Source organism: Mesoplodon densirostris, chromosome 11 (assembly GCF_025265405.1).
Source record: "Mesoplodon densirostris isolate mMesDen1 chromosome 11, mMesDen1 primary haplotype, whole genome shotgun sequence".
Taxonomy (NCBI): domain Eukaryota; kingdom Metazoa; phylum Chordata; class Mammalia; order Artiodactyla; family Ziphiidae; genus Mesoplodon; species Mesoplodon densirostris.
The window spans coordinates 4616075-4633615 of NC_082671.1; the positions used below are offsets into that span (position 1 = coordinate 4616075).

A 17541-nucleotide genomic window follows, 5' to 3' on the forward strand; every position below is an offset into this window, starting at 1 on the left:
CGGGGCACGAACCCCTGTCCCCTGCATCAGCACGCGGACTCTCAACCACTGCGCCACCAGGGAAGCCCTGAGGATTACTTTTGAGCTTTACTCTTTCCCTTTTGGCTTGAAAAACTGGTGATTTCTGTTTTTTTCCCCAATGGACATTTTCTGTCTTACTAAATACCATATATTTAATTTTAAGATCTTTTATTTATTTATTTTTTAAATATATATACTGTGTTATATTAGAAACTTTAACCTGAAAGCCTGTATTTAGATTCTTGTCACGGGATAAGTTGTTTCTAATTCTCCATACCTGCTTCGTTTCTTCTGCAGGACACAGCCAGTGTGAAGTCCTCCAGCAGTCTGGAGCCCAGCCTTTTTTGTGATGAAGAGATTCCCATCAAGTCCGAGGAGGTGGTCACGCACATGTGGACGGCACCCTCCTTCTGTGCTGAGCATGCTTATTCGTCTGCTTCTAAGAGCTGTTCTCAAGGTATTACGGCCCTTGGTAGTGGTATGGAGAAGAGAAGCCTGAAACCATACTGAATCTCTCTTTCAGTACAAATCCTGGCAGTGAAATGCCATAGAACCTGAAAATATGCAACTTTGGAAAAGCCAGTCTCTGTTAGCATTTTTCTGTGATTAGGTCATAACCTGAAATTTTCCATAGAATTATTGAATCCTAATTAGAAGGACTTTAGAGGCCATCTGGTCCCATTCTAGTCCCATTTTATTTTTATCAAATCCCTGATAGGTAGTTATTTATCCTCTATTTGTTTATTACCGGTTGTTGAGGAACTTGCTGCTTTTTAAGAATATTCATTCTGGTTTTGGAAAGCTTTGTTAGTTTTTCATCCCTTGGTAAATAATTTCTCTATTATGTTCACTTTCTTTGTCCCTAGTGAAAATAAGTCAGACTGCTTTAGGTCACACCTCTGGAAAAAGGAGAGTATTTCTCTCTTCACAGTAAAATTCAGGATTTTATGGAACAGCATATTATTGCTGTTTGTTAAGTAGATATTATTCATATGGGGCAGTTATATGCTTAGTCTTTTGGTATTCTCTGAAATGGAGAGAGCATGGGGTAGGAGATTCTCTCCCATTCCCCTTCCCCTCCAGTCACAAGGTAAAGAATCAATAAGGAACCTGTTTTTTCACTCTAAACCAGATTTTTAGAGTGGTCATTAGAATTCTAGGTCTTTCTGTTCTGTATTTTTAAAAATTTTATTTTCACTTTCATACTGATGCAGTGAACCCAAACTTCTAAATTAAATGTTGGAGGAGGGGGGACCATTCTTCTAAATATTTACTTTCAAAACATTACATTTTTTCAATAGTTTTCATTTTTTTTGTCTTATATTTTGGGGGAAAGGTTCTAGCACCCCAAGGAAACAACCTCGGAAGAGCCCTCTGGTGCCCCGTAGTTTGGAGCCTCCGGTGCTAGAGTTATCGCCTGGAGCTAAGGCCCAGCTGGAAGAACTTATGATGGTTGGAGATCTCCTGGAGGTGTCTCTGGATGAGACTCAACACATATGGCGGATTTTGCAGGCCACACACCCACCCTCTGAAGACAGATTCCTGCATATCATGGAGGTATGGCTTTGAAGCTTACTTACAGTGGTTTTCAAACCAATTAGAATGTCCAGGTTCCTTGGAGGTACCACAGATTGCCACAAGGGGTGGCTGGGTGGGTAGTACTCTGATTGTCCTACTTTCTCATTAAGCCAAAGTAGTTCTGCTTTGTGGTTTTCTTTATTGAGATTTTATGTAATAATTAATTTTTAAAAAGGCCATTTCTGCCGAAAAGAAAGGGGGTTACTGTAATTCACAAGTTGAGAACAACTTCCTTAGCCCAGACTTACACTGGTGAAAGGCCCAAAAGTTAGGCAGGGGGCAATATAGTGGTTGAAACAGGAAGCAAGGGAATGGTTAAATAGAAGTGGATTGGGTGGGAGGGGGAGTCCACATACATTTATACAATTTACACACTTTTATACAATTTTAAATCACACAGTTTCTTATTTATACAGTTTATACATGTTGTTCTATCCATGATCTCATTCATCCTCACCATAACCCTGAGGGGGAGGGGGAAAGGATAGACATGGCAAGTATTTAGCTCATTCTACCTGTGAAGAAAGTAAGGGTCAGAGACGTAGAAACTTGCCTGAGGTCACACGTGGAGTAAAAACAGAGACCTGGGTTCTCTCTCTGGCATTAGACTCCAGTATCCTTTTCATTATTCTTTTCCATGACTGTTTCCATGAGGCGGAAGGTACACTGTCAGCAGCAGTTGACACGGATACGCCTGGTGCACTGTGGTTTGTCTTTGGTTTGGAAGTCAGACTGAGGGTGCCTAACTTAGATAGTATTTTCCAGTCGCAGAGCATTTTCTTCACATCTGTTATCTCATCTGATCTTTATTTTACATATAAGGAAACACAAAGTGTTGAGAAGTTAAATATCTTATTCAAGATACGATAGACTTAAGACACTTGTGACCCAGTGTTCTTTACGAATTTGCAGATTCTGAGTTCCTGTCAAAGATATTCCAGTATCAAATCTGTGGGAAAATAAATTCTCAAGTGTTATTTCTTAAGTACTTATCAAGCTTATGTTTTTCAATATTTCTTTTTCTCCCTTACCCCTTGTTCTTTCTGTTACTAGACACACTTTTACTATTAAAATCTTTAACGTTTACTACCTTGGCACATAAATAGCAACAGTATTAGACAGTTGGGAAAAAAAGGCAAGTGTTTTTGCTTCGTGACAGCAACTGTTTTCTTGTGAAAGTCACTACCTACCCTTTGTAATGAGATCATGGATAAAATTTTGTGTTTTGCGGACAGTTTTGATAACTTCTTAACCACCAAGGATTTATTGAGTTAATAAAGAACTTTAGTACTAGTAAGTGGAGACCCAAAGAGTTATTACATAATTATTTAGTATACATCTAGCTTTCTGTGTATGTTTTCATCTCAGTTACGTAGAGGTGCTACAGACTATATTAATATATGCAGACACTTTTTTTTTGCCTTTTTTCCCTCTGATAAGCTAAAAATAAGTCAGATATTTTATTTAGGGCTTGCCATTATTTTCTGCTGTTATCTTCTTTGAATATTATATTTGCCTTCTTAAAATATCTTCAGAATATTTATTGTGGTATAATGTACACAACATAAAATTTATCATTTCAACTATTTTTAAGTATACAATTAAGTTGTTTTAATTACATTTATAATAGTATACAACTGTTATCACTATCCATTTCCAGAACTTTAAAATTATTCCTAACAGAAACTCTGTACCCATTAAATAATAAATCCCATTTCCCTCCCCCCAGCCCCGGTAACTCATATTCTATTTCCTGTCTCTATGAAATTGCCTATTCCTGATACCTCATGTAAGAGAATAAAACAGTTTTTAAATGTCTTGCTTTAAAATTGTTTCTATTTTTATACTTAACGAAGGATGACAGCATGGAAGAGAAACCATTAAAAATAAAAGGAAAGGACTCTTCAGAGAAGAAACGGAAACGGAAGCTAGAAAAAGAACAGCTTTTTGGCGAAGGAAAGCAGAAGTCCAAGGAGCTAAAGAAAATGGATAAACCTAAAAAGAAGAAATTAAAATTAAGTGCGGAAAAATCAAAGGAGCTGAACAAACTGGCCAAGAAACTAGCAAAAGAAGAAGAGAGGAAGAAAAAGAAGGAGAAGGCTGCTGCAGCCAAAGTTGAACTTGTGAAGGAGAGCTCGGAGAAGAAGAGAGAGAAGAAGGTGCTGGACATCCCCTCCAAATATGACTGGTCAGGAGCGGAGGAGTCTGACGACGAGAACGCCGTGTGTGCCGCGCGGAACTGCCAGAGGCCCTGCAAGGACAAGGTGAGTCTAGCTGCACCCGCCAAGTGTGCGCGGGGATGTGGAGCAGCGGCCGGGCACACCTGGGTTTGAGGTAATGATGGTCTGTTTGGCCTTGTGACGTCACATGTTTAATTCAGTTTCTAGAAACATTTTCAGTTATGAGGGTCTTAGTAGAAGAAATGTTGTGTTTTAGAAATCACATACCTGGTGATAGTCTTGACCGAGCAGAGAGAAGCTGTGTGCTACCAGGAGCGGTGCGTCTCATGCGTGGGCACAGCAGGGCTCAGAGCAGTCGTGTCCCTTCCCTGCAGGTTGCCTCGAGGGACTAGACATCTTGTCAGTTAGCCACAGTGGCCCGAAAAGTCCTGGGCCGGTATCCTAAGAGCTGTGGCAAATTGCATTGAGATCAGTTCTGAAGACCCAAAACTAGGGGGTTAAATCTTCCCTTTTGGTCTGTGTCTTATCCACACCCAGCCCTATGTATATACTCTCCTAAATAGAATATGATTGTTTTCACATCCCTTGCAAAAAATAAAGACCTTTAAAGGTATTATTTTTAAAATGTCAGCCCTCAATTTTAAATATTAGCAAGGATATGATGGTCTTTCTTAAGGTAATAATTGATGTTATAGACTTCTGAGAAAGATAGATGGACTTTATGAAAAATCCTAGTTCATTAAATGGCTGAAGGTATCTATTATAGTGTTCCCATCAAGATTATTAGTAAATTCATGGTTTTAATTTTATTATCTCCTTACACCACTTGATGTTTAGAATTTTAATAGCTCCTCAACTTGAATATATCAACAGAATAAACACAGCTGCATCACTATTCCCTTACTTTCCTCCTCAGTTAAATACTTGTTAGAGCTTGAAGAGGTCCCCTTGTCCAGCCTCTTCATTTCACAAATGATGAAGCCAGGACTGAGTGAAGATAAATGATGTGACCAAAGTCACAGAGCTCATTAGTGGCAAAACCAAAAGTAGAACCCTGGCTCCCAGACCAGGTGCTCTCCGCTAATATCCCCACCCCTCTGGTAACTGAGATGCAAGTACAAAAACACAGTGCAAAACTAAATGACACGTATTTAAATTATACTTATTAAAGGTTTTCTACTCACTTTTGGAAAATGAATATATAGTAAAATATATATCCCATAGTCCAGCTTTCTGAGGGCCACAGCTGTAAATATTTTAGTGTGTTTCCTTCCAATTCTTTTCCTGTATAGTTTGTTTTATATCATGTCATACTGTCTGTTCACTTTTGTATCTGCTTTATTAGTTTCCTAAGTATTTTTCTATATTATAAATATTTTAAAGCATTTTGGTAGATACATTATATGTGCGTGTATTATTTTATCTTTCATTTGAATTTATTCTCATCTGAATCTGTTTATTAAAAGAGGCTGATGACAGGTTAGCAGTTTCTCCTTGGGTCTGAAGTATTAGCAGCCTAGTGCTGGCAGGACCTTCTCCCTTTTCTTCCTCCTTTAACTAATTGTGTGGCAGTTGGAGGACTGGCAACAGGGTATGTTTCTTCTTCAAGCTTTCCTATCATCCTTCCTACAGTGTTTATATCCATCATGAACCTTTCACTTTTTTTCTCCTTTTCACTTAATAACCTCTCCCCTCTCCTCTGTTCAGCATTTAAAATACAGTTCAGTTCATCTACTATCCCTGTTCTTTTCCTGTAGCATATAAACACTACAGGCAGTTTTTTCCTCATCTACCATAGAATTGTTAACACATGTCCTGCTTCCTCTCAGGGTGGTCAAGGAATAAGGTGAGATCATCTATATGAAAGCACTAGTTAACCAAAAATGCAACTTAAGTGTTAAGATGTGATCATTATTTTTAGATGAACCCTGGGATTTACTCCTAACATTATAGGTATTTTTTAAAAAAAATCTAGAAAGGGGAATCCCCTGGAAGTCCACTGGTTAGGACACCACAGCACTTCCACTGCAGGGGCCCTGGGTTCAATCCCTGGTTGGGGAACTAAGATCCTGCATGCCACATGGTCAAGAAAAAAAAAAATCTGGAAAGTTATCATCTACATTTTGATGGAGCAAAAGTAGATTTAGCTGAATATTTAGAGAAAATGTCTATTGTTTAAAACATACAAAGATTTGTACACATTAATTTGTTAAGATTAGTACAAAAATTGTCAGAACGCATACACAGGTGAGCAGGTGTGCCTTAACCTGTCAATAGCTACATGAAAGACACTTATGAATGATGTATTTCTATAATGTGTTTCTTTTTTTTTTTTTTTTTGTGGTATGCGGGCCTCTCACTGTTGTGGCCTCTCCCGCTGCGGAGCACAGGCTCCGGACGCGCAGGCCCAGCGGCCATGGCCCACAGGCCCAGCCGCTCTGCGGCACGTGGTATCCTCCCAGACCGGGGCACGAACCCACGTCCCCTGCATCGGCAGGCAGACCCTCAACCACTGTGCCACCAGGGAAGCCCAATGTGTTTCATTTTAAACAAATTATTTCAGATTATAAACATTTTGCCCGTCATTCCTGTTTTGCAATTTTTATGTTTCTCCAAGTCTGTTTCTGACACCAGTTTTACTAAGTGGAAGGTATGTTTCTTTAGAAACTTGGTAAAGAATTTTACAACTTTCTGAATTTGAAGTATAGTGTTTCTCTAAGGAAAACAAATTAATGCATAGTACGCATCTTCAGAACAAAAGGATGACAAGAAAAGAATGTTTTTTAAGGAAGTCTGTGTTCTTTAAATATCATGTAGCGAAAAACCCACACAACTTCTTGGGTTCATTTATATTTAGGTAAATGTATTCTAACTAGTAATTACTATTATTTTTATCTAAAAATGTGCAGATTGAGAAAACTTTGAAGGATAACTTAAATGTACCTAGCTTCAATTTCAAGATGTTTTAGAAAGAAAAAAGAAAAATATTATCAGAAAATGTAAAAGGTTTAAAAAAAAAAAACTCTCTCTTCCATCATGATCAAATTCAAGTTGAAATTAATTTTAAAAATAATAATGAAGAATTGTTTTCAAAAAATTAGTTTTAAGGTTCAGAATCTTTTTCTCCATGAAATTTGCCACTTTCATTCAATCTTATTGGTACCAAGAGTTAAACGAGTTAACTTGAAGGAGCAAATTCTTTCAAGCTAATATTTAAGTAACAATTTTTCTGCATTAAAATAAATATTTAATCTTACTTATGAAAATAGATTTTTTTCCCTTTACTTTTTTTTTTTTTTTTTTTTGCTGTACGCGGGCCTCTCACTGCTGTGGCCTCTCCCGTTGCGGAGCACAGGCTCCGGACACACAGGCTCCGCGGCCATGGCTCGCGGGCCCAGCCGCTCCGCGGCATGTGGGATCTTCCGGGATCGGGGCACGAACCCGTGTCCCCTGCATCGGCAGGCGGACTCTCAACCACTGCGCCACCAGGGAAGCCCTACTTTTTTTTAACCTTCTTACTATGGGCTTTTTCCTTACCCATTACTACCTCCCTAAGAAGTTTGGCATGATACATAAAGAGAAACTATGTTTATAAACTTCTGTCTCTCACTTTTACTATTTGTTAGCCACTCTGATTTTTTTAAAAATAAATAAATAAATTTATTTATTTATTTTTGGCTGCATTGGGTCTTTGTTGCTGCACACGAGATTTCTCTAGTTGTGGCGAGCGGGGGCTGCTCTTTGTTGCGGTGTATGGGCTTCTCATTGCGGTGGCTTCTCATTGCAGAGTGTGGGCTCTAGGTGCACAGGCTTCAGTAGTTGTGGTGCGTGGGCTCAGTAGTTGTGTCTCGTGGGCTCTAGGTGCACGGGCTTCAGTAGTTGTGGTGCGTGGGCTCTAGGTGTGCAGCCTTCAGTAGTTGTGGCGCACGGGCTCAGTAGTTGTAGCTCACGGGCTCTAGAGCACAGGCTCAGAAGTTGTGGTACGCGGGCTTAGTTGCTCCGCGGCATGTGGGATCTTCCCGGACCAGGGCTCAAACCCACTGCACCACCAGGGAAGTCCCAGCCACTCTGATTTTAAAAGATTTTTGTGGAGAGTTGTCTCAGCAAAAGTGTTTGCGTTATCAGTGGCTTTATCATTCATATCTCCTTTTGGCATAGGTAATCAAAGGTTGGATTACTTAAATGAGGGAGTCACACACACAGAGACACACAGACACACGCAGAGACACACACAAACTGGTGATGTTATGATAGGGCAACCAACTGTCCCAACTTGCCTGCGACTTTCCTGGTTTTAGCACCGCAATTCCTGTGTTTTGGGAAACCTGTTAATCTTGGGCAGACTGGGAGGGTTGGTTACTTATTGTTAAGATCACCAAAAAAACATACACGGGGATTGTGAACATGTGTCATACTTGATTAAATTGTTTTAATTTTGAAATCTGGCTTTTGCAAGAAACTTCGGTGCAAAAGAGATTGAATGCCAAAATAAAAAGAGCTCAGGTGGGTAACTAAGCTAAGACTGTCACTAAATCACGAGGCTTTCTTTTTTCCCAGTGTAGTAATATGCGCTAAGAAATGAACAAGAAATGTAATGTGCCAAATATATTTTTTTCAAATATTTTTTCTTAAGTGTAAATATGAAACCATATAGCAAAACATGAAATGCCAAACTAACATTATATTTCTCATTTAAGCACACGTTTCCCCCAATCCAAACCCAGTAAGCTATTTTTACTATAGTTAAATGTCTTAGCAGTTAATATCTGAACAGCTCATTGCTGTGAAGTTTTTCAGTAATTACTTTTTTTGATTTGATAAGTATATCTCCCAGAAGTACTGAAAGGGGAAATGACTATTAGAACTTACTATGCGGTTAGCCAAATTCTTTGTTCTTGAGTGTTCAGGCTACTGCATAGTCTGCAGATTCAGTTGATATTCCAGACAAAAGTAGAGCTGGATTTTGATTGTAAGTAGATGAACATGATAGGAAGATATTCGTAAAGAGGGCTATTTTTTAAAAATAATTTTATTTATTTATTCATTTAGTTTTGGCTGCGTTGGATCTTATTGCTGCGTGTGGGCTTTCTCTAGTTGGGGCAAGCGGGGGCTACTCTTCGTTGCAGTGCGCGGGCTTCTCATTGCGGTGGCTTCTCATGTTATGGAGCACGGGCTCTAGGTGCACGGGCTTCAGTGGTTGCGGCGCACGGGCTTCAGTGGTTGCGGCGCACGGGCTTCAGTAGTTGCGGCTCGCGGGCTCCAGAGCGCAGGCTCAGTAGTTGTGGCGCACGGGCTTAGTTGCTCCGCGGCACGTGCGATCTTCCCGGACCAGGGCTCGAACCCGTGTCCCCTGGATTGGCAGGCGGATTCTTAACCACTGCGCCACCAGGGAAGTCCAAGAGGGCTATTTTTTCCTTGCTAGATTTTTAGGGTAAATTGTTGTGTAACATGTAGGCTGGGACAGCATCTCAAGAAAAGTTATATACTTTTTTGGGATGGTGGGAGAGCTGGGCTTAGGAATGGACCTCTAGCCAAAATCACAAAAGGAAGATTGAAAAGACAGCAATAGATGTGATTTTGGGAGACCGGAAGCCAGGGCGTGTAGTGCACAATTAGATTCTAAAAGACATGGGGCCGCTTTTCTCGGCAGCAAATAGTGGTGAAGTGGTAACCCTCTTACCCGGTGGGGGCTGGACTGGTTAGATAACTGGAGGCAGGAGTAGTTACTTGTTGACTCAGGGTTGTCACAACCAGGGTGGCCCCTCCAGGCTGGGTGGCCCAGAGAAGCACAGCTCTCCCAGTTCCGCTGACCAGCTCCAAATTGCCGGACAGTTGGGCTGAGCTCGCCCCCTGTCAGATTAGCACTTTATAAATCTTCACCTGCTGGTAGCATGTGTATTTTTGAGTCATTGTCTCCCTTTTTTGTCTCCAGGACAGTTTGCCACAGCAGGGACATTTAGATCAGTTGTTTTCTTCACTGCACAGACTTCAGAAGCTAAATATCACACAAACAATTGCAGAACAAAGCTAACATTTATGTTAGGAAGTAATTAAGTCACTCCGAACTTACAGAAAGCAGGATCACATAGTGCCAGCGATGGTCAAATTTAGAATATTTAAGAATTAACCTGGGAGCTGGTCACAGTGCAGGATTCTGGTTTGTCCCCCAAGATATCCTGAGTCTGTGGGTTTGGGATGGGTTTCAGCTACGCTTTTAACAGACGCAGCAGGTAATTCTGACACCAGTACTGCCCCAGGCAGTTGCTTGAAGGTGGAGAATGCTTTGTGGAAAGTAGGATAGTGAGTGGAGCCGGGGGACTGTGATCTTCAAAAGTGCCTTCAGCGTCCCAGGCTGTGGACCAGGTGTCTTGCCAGACGTTATTTTACTTGATCCTCTAAACAATCCTGTGAGGTGTCTTGCCAGACGTTATTTTACTTGATCCTCTAAACAATCCTGTGAGCAAGATTTGATCTCCATTTTACAGATGGAGAAATGGAGCCTTAGGGAGATTAAATGACTTGCCTCAAATTTTACACCAGAACTCTAGGAATGGTGAAAGCAAAAAGATTATGTTGACAAATGATTTCTCCCACCCTTTACTAAAAACCTGGAAACTACTAACCAGGAGTATCACACTTCTGATAAGTTTTTTAGTATATGGACACTGGTTTTGAAAACTACTCACTTTTCCTGAGACTCATTTCCCTAGCCCAAACCTCCTTCCTCTGTTCTTTCTCGTAAGCTGTACTGAAGTACTTAATTGATCCCTTCAGACTCCATACTTTGCCCTGTTTTCTGGCAAAGCTCATTGTTGTTAAGTGACTTGGTTGCTGGTGAAGTTACCAACGTCTGTACTGGGGAGAGAAGGGCAAGTAGCTCTTTTATCTTAAAGGTTCTAATCCGCCGTAAAAACTACCCCAATCAGCTGCCAAATAGGAAAGCCCCAGATCACCTCGCTGTTCACTATATGCCCCGGGCTTAAAGTCACCAAACAGTAGTCCTTTTCTAGCCTCCTATAATCACAATGTCCTCTGAAGGGTCAGAGCTTGCCTGGCATCTGCCACTGACCTATCAGTTCCCCAGACTTTAATTTTAAACCTCAGAGTGATCTATTGACCTGTGTCTTTGACTGTTTTAATTGGTTAATTTGTAAGATTTGACCTCTGATAATTTGCTGACTTTTTATAGGGAGTTGTATTTGTAACGGAAGAAGAGAAGAATAAAAAATATTAGTTTAAAAAGTGGCCTATGTGACTGCTTTTCTAAAAAGGTATTTAATGCTCTAAGTACTTTGGCTTATATCTTTGAAATAAAGCTAATACACAGGATTGCCTTCACATTGTTGTACTCTTCTTTTTTTTTTTTTTTTTTTTTTTTTTTTTTTTTTTTTTTCGGTATGCGGGCCTCTCACTGTTGTGGCCTCCCCCGTTGCGGAGCACAGGCTCCGGACGCGCAGGCTCCGGACGCGCAGGCTCAGCGGCCATGGCTCACGGGCCCAGCCGCTCCGCGGCATATGGGATCCTCCCAGACCGGGGCACGAACCCGTATCCCCTGCATCGGCAGGCGGACTCTCAACCACTTGCGCCACCAGGGAGGCCCTGTTGTACTCTTCTTGATTGATACTTGCATTGTCTTAGAGCCTAGAAATTGTTAATATTAGCTAAAACTACTTGGCTGCTCTATTAGAAGTTCCTTTTTGTCAAATTTTCTCAGACATGTTTCTGCCTCACAAGGAGCCCCAGGTATTGATGAGGTAATGGAGAACCTAAGAGGCCTAATTTTGTGAACATATGGGAAAAATAATTTGGGGGTATTAACTTCCCAGCTTCTTTCTTTAAAAAATAACCCCATAAGAAGTCATTGTCTATCTCTGGGCATCCCAATTATTTGCTATCATTTAAGCCAAGAAAGCTTTTTGGTTTGCTTGTATTGCAGGCTTAATGTGTATGTAACCTAAACATTCCCTGATCTTGTCTCCAACAGGTAGACTGGGTGCAGTGTGATGGTGGCTGTGATGAGTGGTTTCACCAAGTTTGTGTGGGTGTATCTCCAGAAATGGCTGAAAATGAAGATTACATCTGTACAAACTGTGCAAAGAAGCAGGGGCCAGATAGCCCAGGTCCAGCACCACCTCCTTCTTTCATAATGAGCTACAAACTACCAGTGGAGGATCTTAAAGAGACCAGTTAGCAGATGCTGGGTTAGTTTGGGACATGGGGGAAAACGGACCACACAGAGACCGTAGTCAGTAGAGTGGTTTAGATCCACTCAGAATGTTGCTTCCAAAGACGAATGGCCTTCTGAGCAAGTCCTCCCAGCTGACTTCCTCTTTGCATGGACGTGGGATCTGCGTTCTCTGTCAGCACATCTGTGCCGAGGGTGTCTGCTTTGGTCCAGCAGCCAGCGTTTCAGTTCGTGTCTCCTCTCAGATTGCTTGTCACATTAAGGCCAGACATTTGAGCGCTAGGGTGGCTGGTTGGCATTAATGCATTGGTGTGCTGGCAGGGCATGTAGGCTGCGGCTTCTGGCCAGTTGGTACTAGTTAGAGGTTTGCAGCCAGCACCATCCAGAGGTGTGATCACTTGGATCTCCTTAGTTAGGCCAGTGGGGGAGGAGTACAGTAGCAGTTTCCTTCCACTCTGCCCTGGCATTCGACTCCCTACACATCCAGCTAGGAGAGGGCCAGGGCTGAAGATAGTCCTGTGAGAGGCCATGGGTCGTGGCACAGCCTGTAGACCTCAGCTCCATGTGCTTGTTTGTACCAAGAAGAAAACCCCAGTTGAGAGGCAGATCACCTCATCTTCCTAAGGAGGAGGATGGCATCTAGTTCAGAAGTCTGACTAGATTGGATTCTGGGAAGAAGAGATTTTATTTCAAGGCAAGGATCCGTTTTTTGGCTTTGAGAAGTCTTGCTGCCTTGGGTCTACATTTTAAAGAAGAGCAGGTACGTGGATCCAGGCTTCTGCGGTAGCAAAGAAGACAAGTCAGAATGTTTTACTGAGCCACAGCGGTGCCTGCTTTTCGGGGAACCCTTCATTCACAAGTGCACCAGGTGCCACCAGGCTTCAAGCATGGCCCCGAGCAAGACCAGCAAATAACAGCTCTTGCCTTGCAGCCCGGCCCCCACTGGCTGTGGTTTCCAGGACTGGCCGTTTCTGAACGTGGCCCGCGGCAGATGCTGTTGCCCAGCACGTGGCTTCATCAGAGGACGTGGGCTTAGAGTACCTCTGGGTGACAAAATTGTTTTAGTAAATCCATTTTTAAAAAAAAGAAAAAAGGACTTGTTTTTACTTTTTTCTAAATGTCTCTGACTACTGACTGTTCTATAAATAGATTATTTTTCCTTTTTTAATATACATATATGAATATATATATATATGTATATATATATATATATTTACTGTTACCAGCAGCTTATGACAGAAATTCAGCATCAAAAATCCATTTGGGGGCTTGCTTTCTCGTCTTGCTTTTTAATAAAGGAATCCCATTCCTTCCTTGTAGTACAAGGAGTTAGCACTTCCTTCTCCATCCTGGCCCGACCAGATCTTCCATCTTGGTTTTGTTCAAACAGGTAATTATATTTCGTTTGTGTGTTGGGACGTGTCCCTTTCTGTGGGGAATTCTGGTCATACTGTATCTGCGATGGTAGCTCTGTTTTGTGTGTGAAAGTTTGGAACTACGGTGCTGTGTTCTCCTCCCTCCTGTTGTGTTCTTTGTCCTTGTGAAGGTGTTAGGTAAGCTGTATGGCAACTCTTTATTAGAAGGGGACTGATTTTTTTTTTTAAGGACAAAAACCCCCAAAAACCCACCAAACAAACTAAAAATGGTGTTTTGTCTTCACTATCCTGTGTCCCTTTATTTTGGTGTAAAGATCTGTGGTTTGACTTAAATTCATCCGTTTTTCCTTTTAAAGGGGGGGTAGCAGGGTGGGCCCAGAGAGCAGCGTTCAGTCTTGTCTTCCCTTTTTGCCCCGATCTCTTAAAGAAATGTCTTCTAGTAACTAGAAGTGAAATGTACTGTCCAGTCACAGTTTGCGTGGGTATGAGATTTAACTCAAAAGGCATCTTACTAAAAAAAGCAAAACCTTTCCTATAAAATCCAGTTTCTGGAAATGCTTTCTCTGTGGTTCTACGGCCTATGTTTTAGTCATTTCTCCCTTAATATCATATAACATTTTGAGTGTCTTGGCCTGTTCAGAGGTTCATAAGTGTTGGTGTGCATGGATCTTAAAATCTCATCTCAAGTGTGTGTATGATTTAAGATTTCAATGGAAATTACAAGGTAACTAAGTAACCAGTTTCATAAGTTATCATTTTGCCAGTCTCTCAATACATAAAGATCCTACTACTTAGTTAAGAATTTCATCTGGTTGATATTATAGAAGAAAGCACAATGTTTTTTGCCTTTCGGTCTTCTCTGTAAAAGTCTTCAAGTGCTTGTGGGTTAAAAATTGAATGCAGTCTTAAGTGATGGCTGCCCGGAATACATTTAAGAATACCTTGTTTTTCCTTCATTCCTCAGCTATCAGTGGAGGGGCATGAGGTGCTGAGAAAGACAGCTAAGGTGCTCTGCTTGGAGTGTGGTGGATGGATAGGGGGCTGTTTAGGGAATAATTTATGTTCATGATAGGTATTTGCCTGCATATTTGACTGAGAGAAAAACGCAAGGCAGTCTCCAACCATGAATAGCTCCCTGTTTATCTTCTCCAACCATAAATAGCTCCCTGTTTATCTTCTGACATTTTGAAACTCAAATATATCATTTAATTGATACTGTGGGATTTTCTGTATTTATTTGAAAGTCACAGAGGATTTGGTCTGACTTTTGACCATTTAGACCAAAGGTTGAGAACAGATGAGAGACAGTTAAAAAAAAGAAAGAGAAGAAAAATATGTAGAAGTGTGTAATTTTGTAATTAGTGAACTAAGATTCATCTTAAAGAAATGATGTTTTTTTCACTTAGAGGAAATTACTTATTTTACAACGTAACTCCATTCTGTGGTGTTGTAACATTTCGTATTAAAACAATTTAAAATGTTTCTTTACCCTTCGTATCTCCTCAGAGTCGCAGTTCTGCACCACTCGTTCTTTAACTTATTCGTTAATTCTTTCAGAGGTATTTTCTCACTACGTTCATTATAAACCATTTTGGCAAAGGTTATAGAAAGGAAGATGAAAACTGGTAGGTCAAGAGTAGGTCCTTGGAACCGCGCAAGTGCAACGACAGCTCTCTTGTGGTCCCTCCAGCCGGGGTTGGCCTCGCTGCCTGTAGTGACCCTGCAGAGATGTGTGGAGATGCAGGGCCAGGCTCCTTCCCGAGCGGCTGCCTCCCAGCTCTTCCTGACTCACACGTGGGCATCATGGAACAACAGCTACTGCACGTCACACTTCAGATAACTGAAACGGCAGGTGTGAAACCTGGGTCTCCCGTGATGCGATGTACTTGAATAATCAAAACCCCAGCAAGGGCTGACCTGTGAGATGAGAACGATTTCACCTGTGCTTCACTTCTCTACTTTTGTCTTCAACGCGTGTCCAAGAAACGTCAGTTTGTTTGTTTCTCTTAATTTTTAGATTCTGATGTAATTCAGTGGATGTAAGAGAAACTCGCTACTTGGCAATATTTTAATTCTACAGTATATTTGTGTGAATATCAGCCAGTGCTTAAAAGTAGGAAGGTGAAAGGGAAAACTGAGAAAGCCCTTCTTTCAGAGGGAGGGATTATCCACTTTTTAAGGAGAAAGTGGCAATTTTAAGTGGGATTTGAAAATTGTGGGAAAATTAAGTGAAGTCCCACTCATAACCAGGTTCAGTAAAGGTATACGTATGAACTAGCTTCATATGTGTGTAAGAAGTTGCTTTTGCAGTACGTCCCTAAGTATAAATTTTTAAAAGCAGGCAATTGGTTTGCCTTTTACCTTTTGAAATCCCACTTTTTTTTTTTTAATTAAGGCATATCATTACTTTGGATGTGGATGTGCCATGACATTTAGTATTTACAGCATGAGAGGAAAGAATGGATATTAATATATTTTGGAATTCTAGTCTTCTCTTGGTCTGGATCATATCCAGTCACCACTATGCAACGAATGATGTGCACTGGGAAAGGATGTGACGGGTTTTTAAAGATGTGTCCTGCTTATTCTTACTTTTGCAATACTCCAAGATGTCTAAACAGGAATATCTTTTGTAAGCCTCAAGATCTATTGATTATTCTCTTACATGTTTATTTACCTGTTAGTGAGACACTTAAATATTATATGGACTCTAATTTACCAGGGATTTTGGTGGTGCCTTATGAAAAGTATAACTTGATTTCTTGTTTTTTGAGCATGTTTTGCATTTCTTTTGTTTTCTGAAAGAATGTTAGGTATGGCTATTTGCATTACATCTAAAAATTAAAAAAATTGTGTGTGTGCTCAGGTCCCCCCTACCCTGTCATTCACATTGGTGGCAACTCTAAGTGGTAACCAAGTAAAGGTAGATTTTGGTAATGGATCTGAGAGCCACTTTTAACCTGTTGCAGAACAGTTTCTAATGTGCATTTGCTCTCTATAAAATAAAGAACTGGCCTCAAATAACTTCACCAGTGGTGTGATTAGCCTGTTACATTGCTGAGAATAGTGTTTTCAGAAAGTGTGAAGTAGAAGAAGTGATTCCTGCGGATTTCACGTTTCTCTGTTTTCAGCAAGAGTCCAGCGATGGCCAGCAGACGTTTTCCCCACCGTTGATTTCTTAAGTGGTTTATCCCTTTGTAGCGAACCAGTAATAAAAGCAGGAAAGATGAAGAAATACTTCCTTTTTCCTTTGGCCTCCTAGTACTTAAAACTAGCTCAAACTGCACCTTACACTTCAGAGAAGTAAATGGCCCTTTTCTCTCATTGCCAAGGTTATCAGGTCATGCAGGCGTGAGGGACAGATCATTGCTGAAAATGTGAAGGTTCTGCCTGCAGTGAAGTTGGCCTCAAACATGAAGTGTTTGATTGTGTATATATGTGTTAGGGAGGAGAATTAGTGGGAAGGAGGAGGAAGAAAAAACTGGTTATCGCAACTTGGAAAAGATTTTCTTGCCAACAACAAAAAAACCACGAAATTTCATAAGATTGACAAATTCTTTTCTTTTTGAAAAGTTGTGTGGAATCCACCCAGTTTAGACCACGTATTTCTTGGCGCCTTGGCATTGTGGTTGATACCAGTACGTTGAAGATCCAGAATCTCTTCATGGGAAGCTTAGCCTTGCATTGGGAAGTCTCAGATAACACAACGAACAAACCATACAGAAGAACACACTCAAGGACTGTATGCTGTGACCAAACAATTTGGAATTTCTTGACTCTTCTCACCTATTTGCTCTTTAAAGTGTGTTTCTGCCCTGCTTTTAGTAGGCAGAAAGATGATTTAATGTTTCCATGTGACAAAGTCCCATGAAATTTCTTTACTAGGCGAGGATTTTCTCTAAGCTCGTCTGTGGAGCCAGGATGTATCTTTGTCAGTGCAAAATAAAGATGCCACAAACAGCCTTAAAGATGGTTTGGTGGTTCCAGCTGGTGAACCTTGTAGTAAGGAACTCTGGTGAGTTGCCAGGGACATAGCGGTGAGCTCAGAATCTAATGTAGTTTCAAAAACAACACCCCCTCAAAACAAACAAAAACTTCAAAAGCCCAGGTGAGGACTTAGGGTTACATAAGAAAGAATGTTGGATTTAGGAATGAACTGATCTGGGTTTTAGCTCTTTGTATGACGTTCTGTTGCTTACTT

General features: G+C 40.9%; 1 protein-coding gene across 3 annotated transcripts in view; it reads left to right on the forward strand.

The window, feature by feature from the left end:
- KDM5A (lysine demethylase 5A) overlaps positions 1 to 17308 on the forward strand; it is an 80998-nt gene extending 63690 nt beyond the window's left edge. For all 3 annotated transcript variants that reach the window (XM_060113708.1, XM_060113707.1, XM_060113709.1), the window contains 4 exons: positions 319 to 478; positions 1358 to 1578; positions 3456 to 3863; positions 11764 to 17308. In XM_060113708.1, the coding sequence (XP_059969691.1) occupies positions 319 to 478; positions 1358 to 1578; positions 3456 to 3863; positions 11764 to 11970 (996 nt within the window). In that variant the 3' untranslated portion in view covers positions 11971 to 17308. The remainder of the gene's footprint in view (positions 1 to 318; positions 479 to 1357; positions 1579 to 3455; positions 3864 to 11763) is intronic.
- The last annotated feature ends 233 nt before the right edge of the window (positions 17309 to 17541 follow it).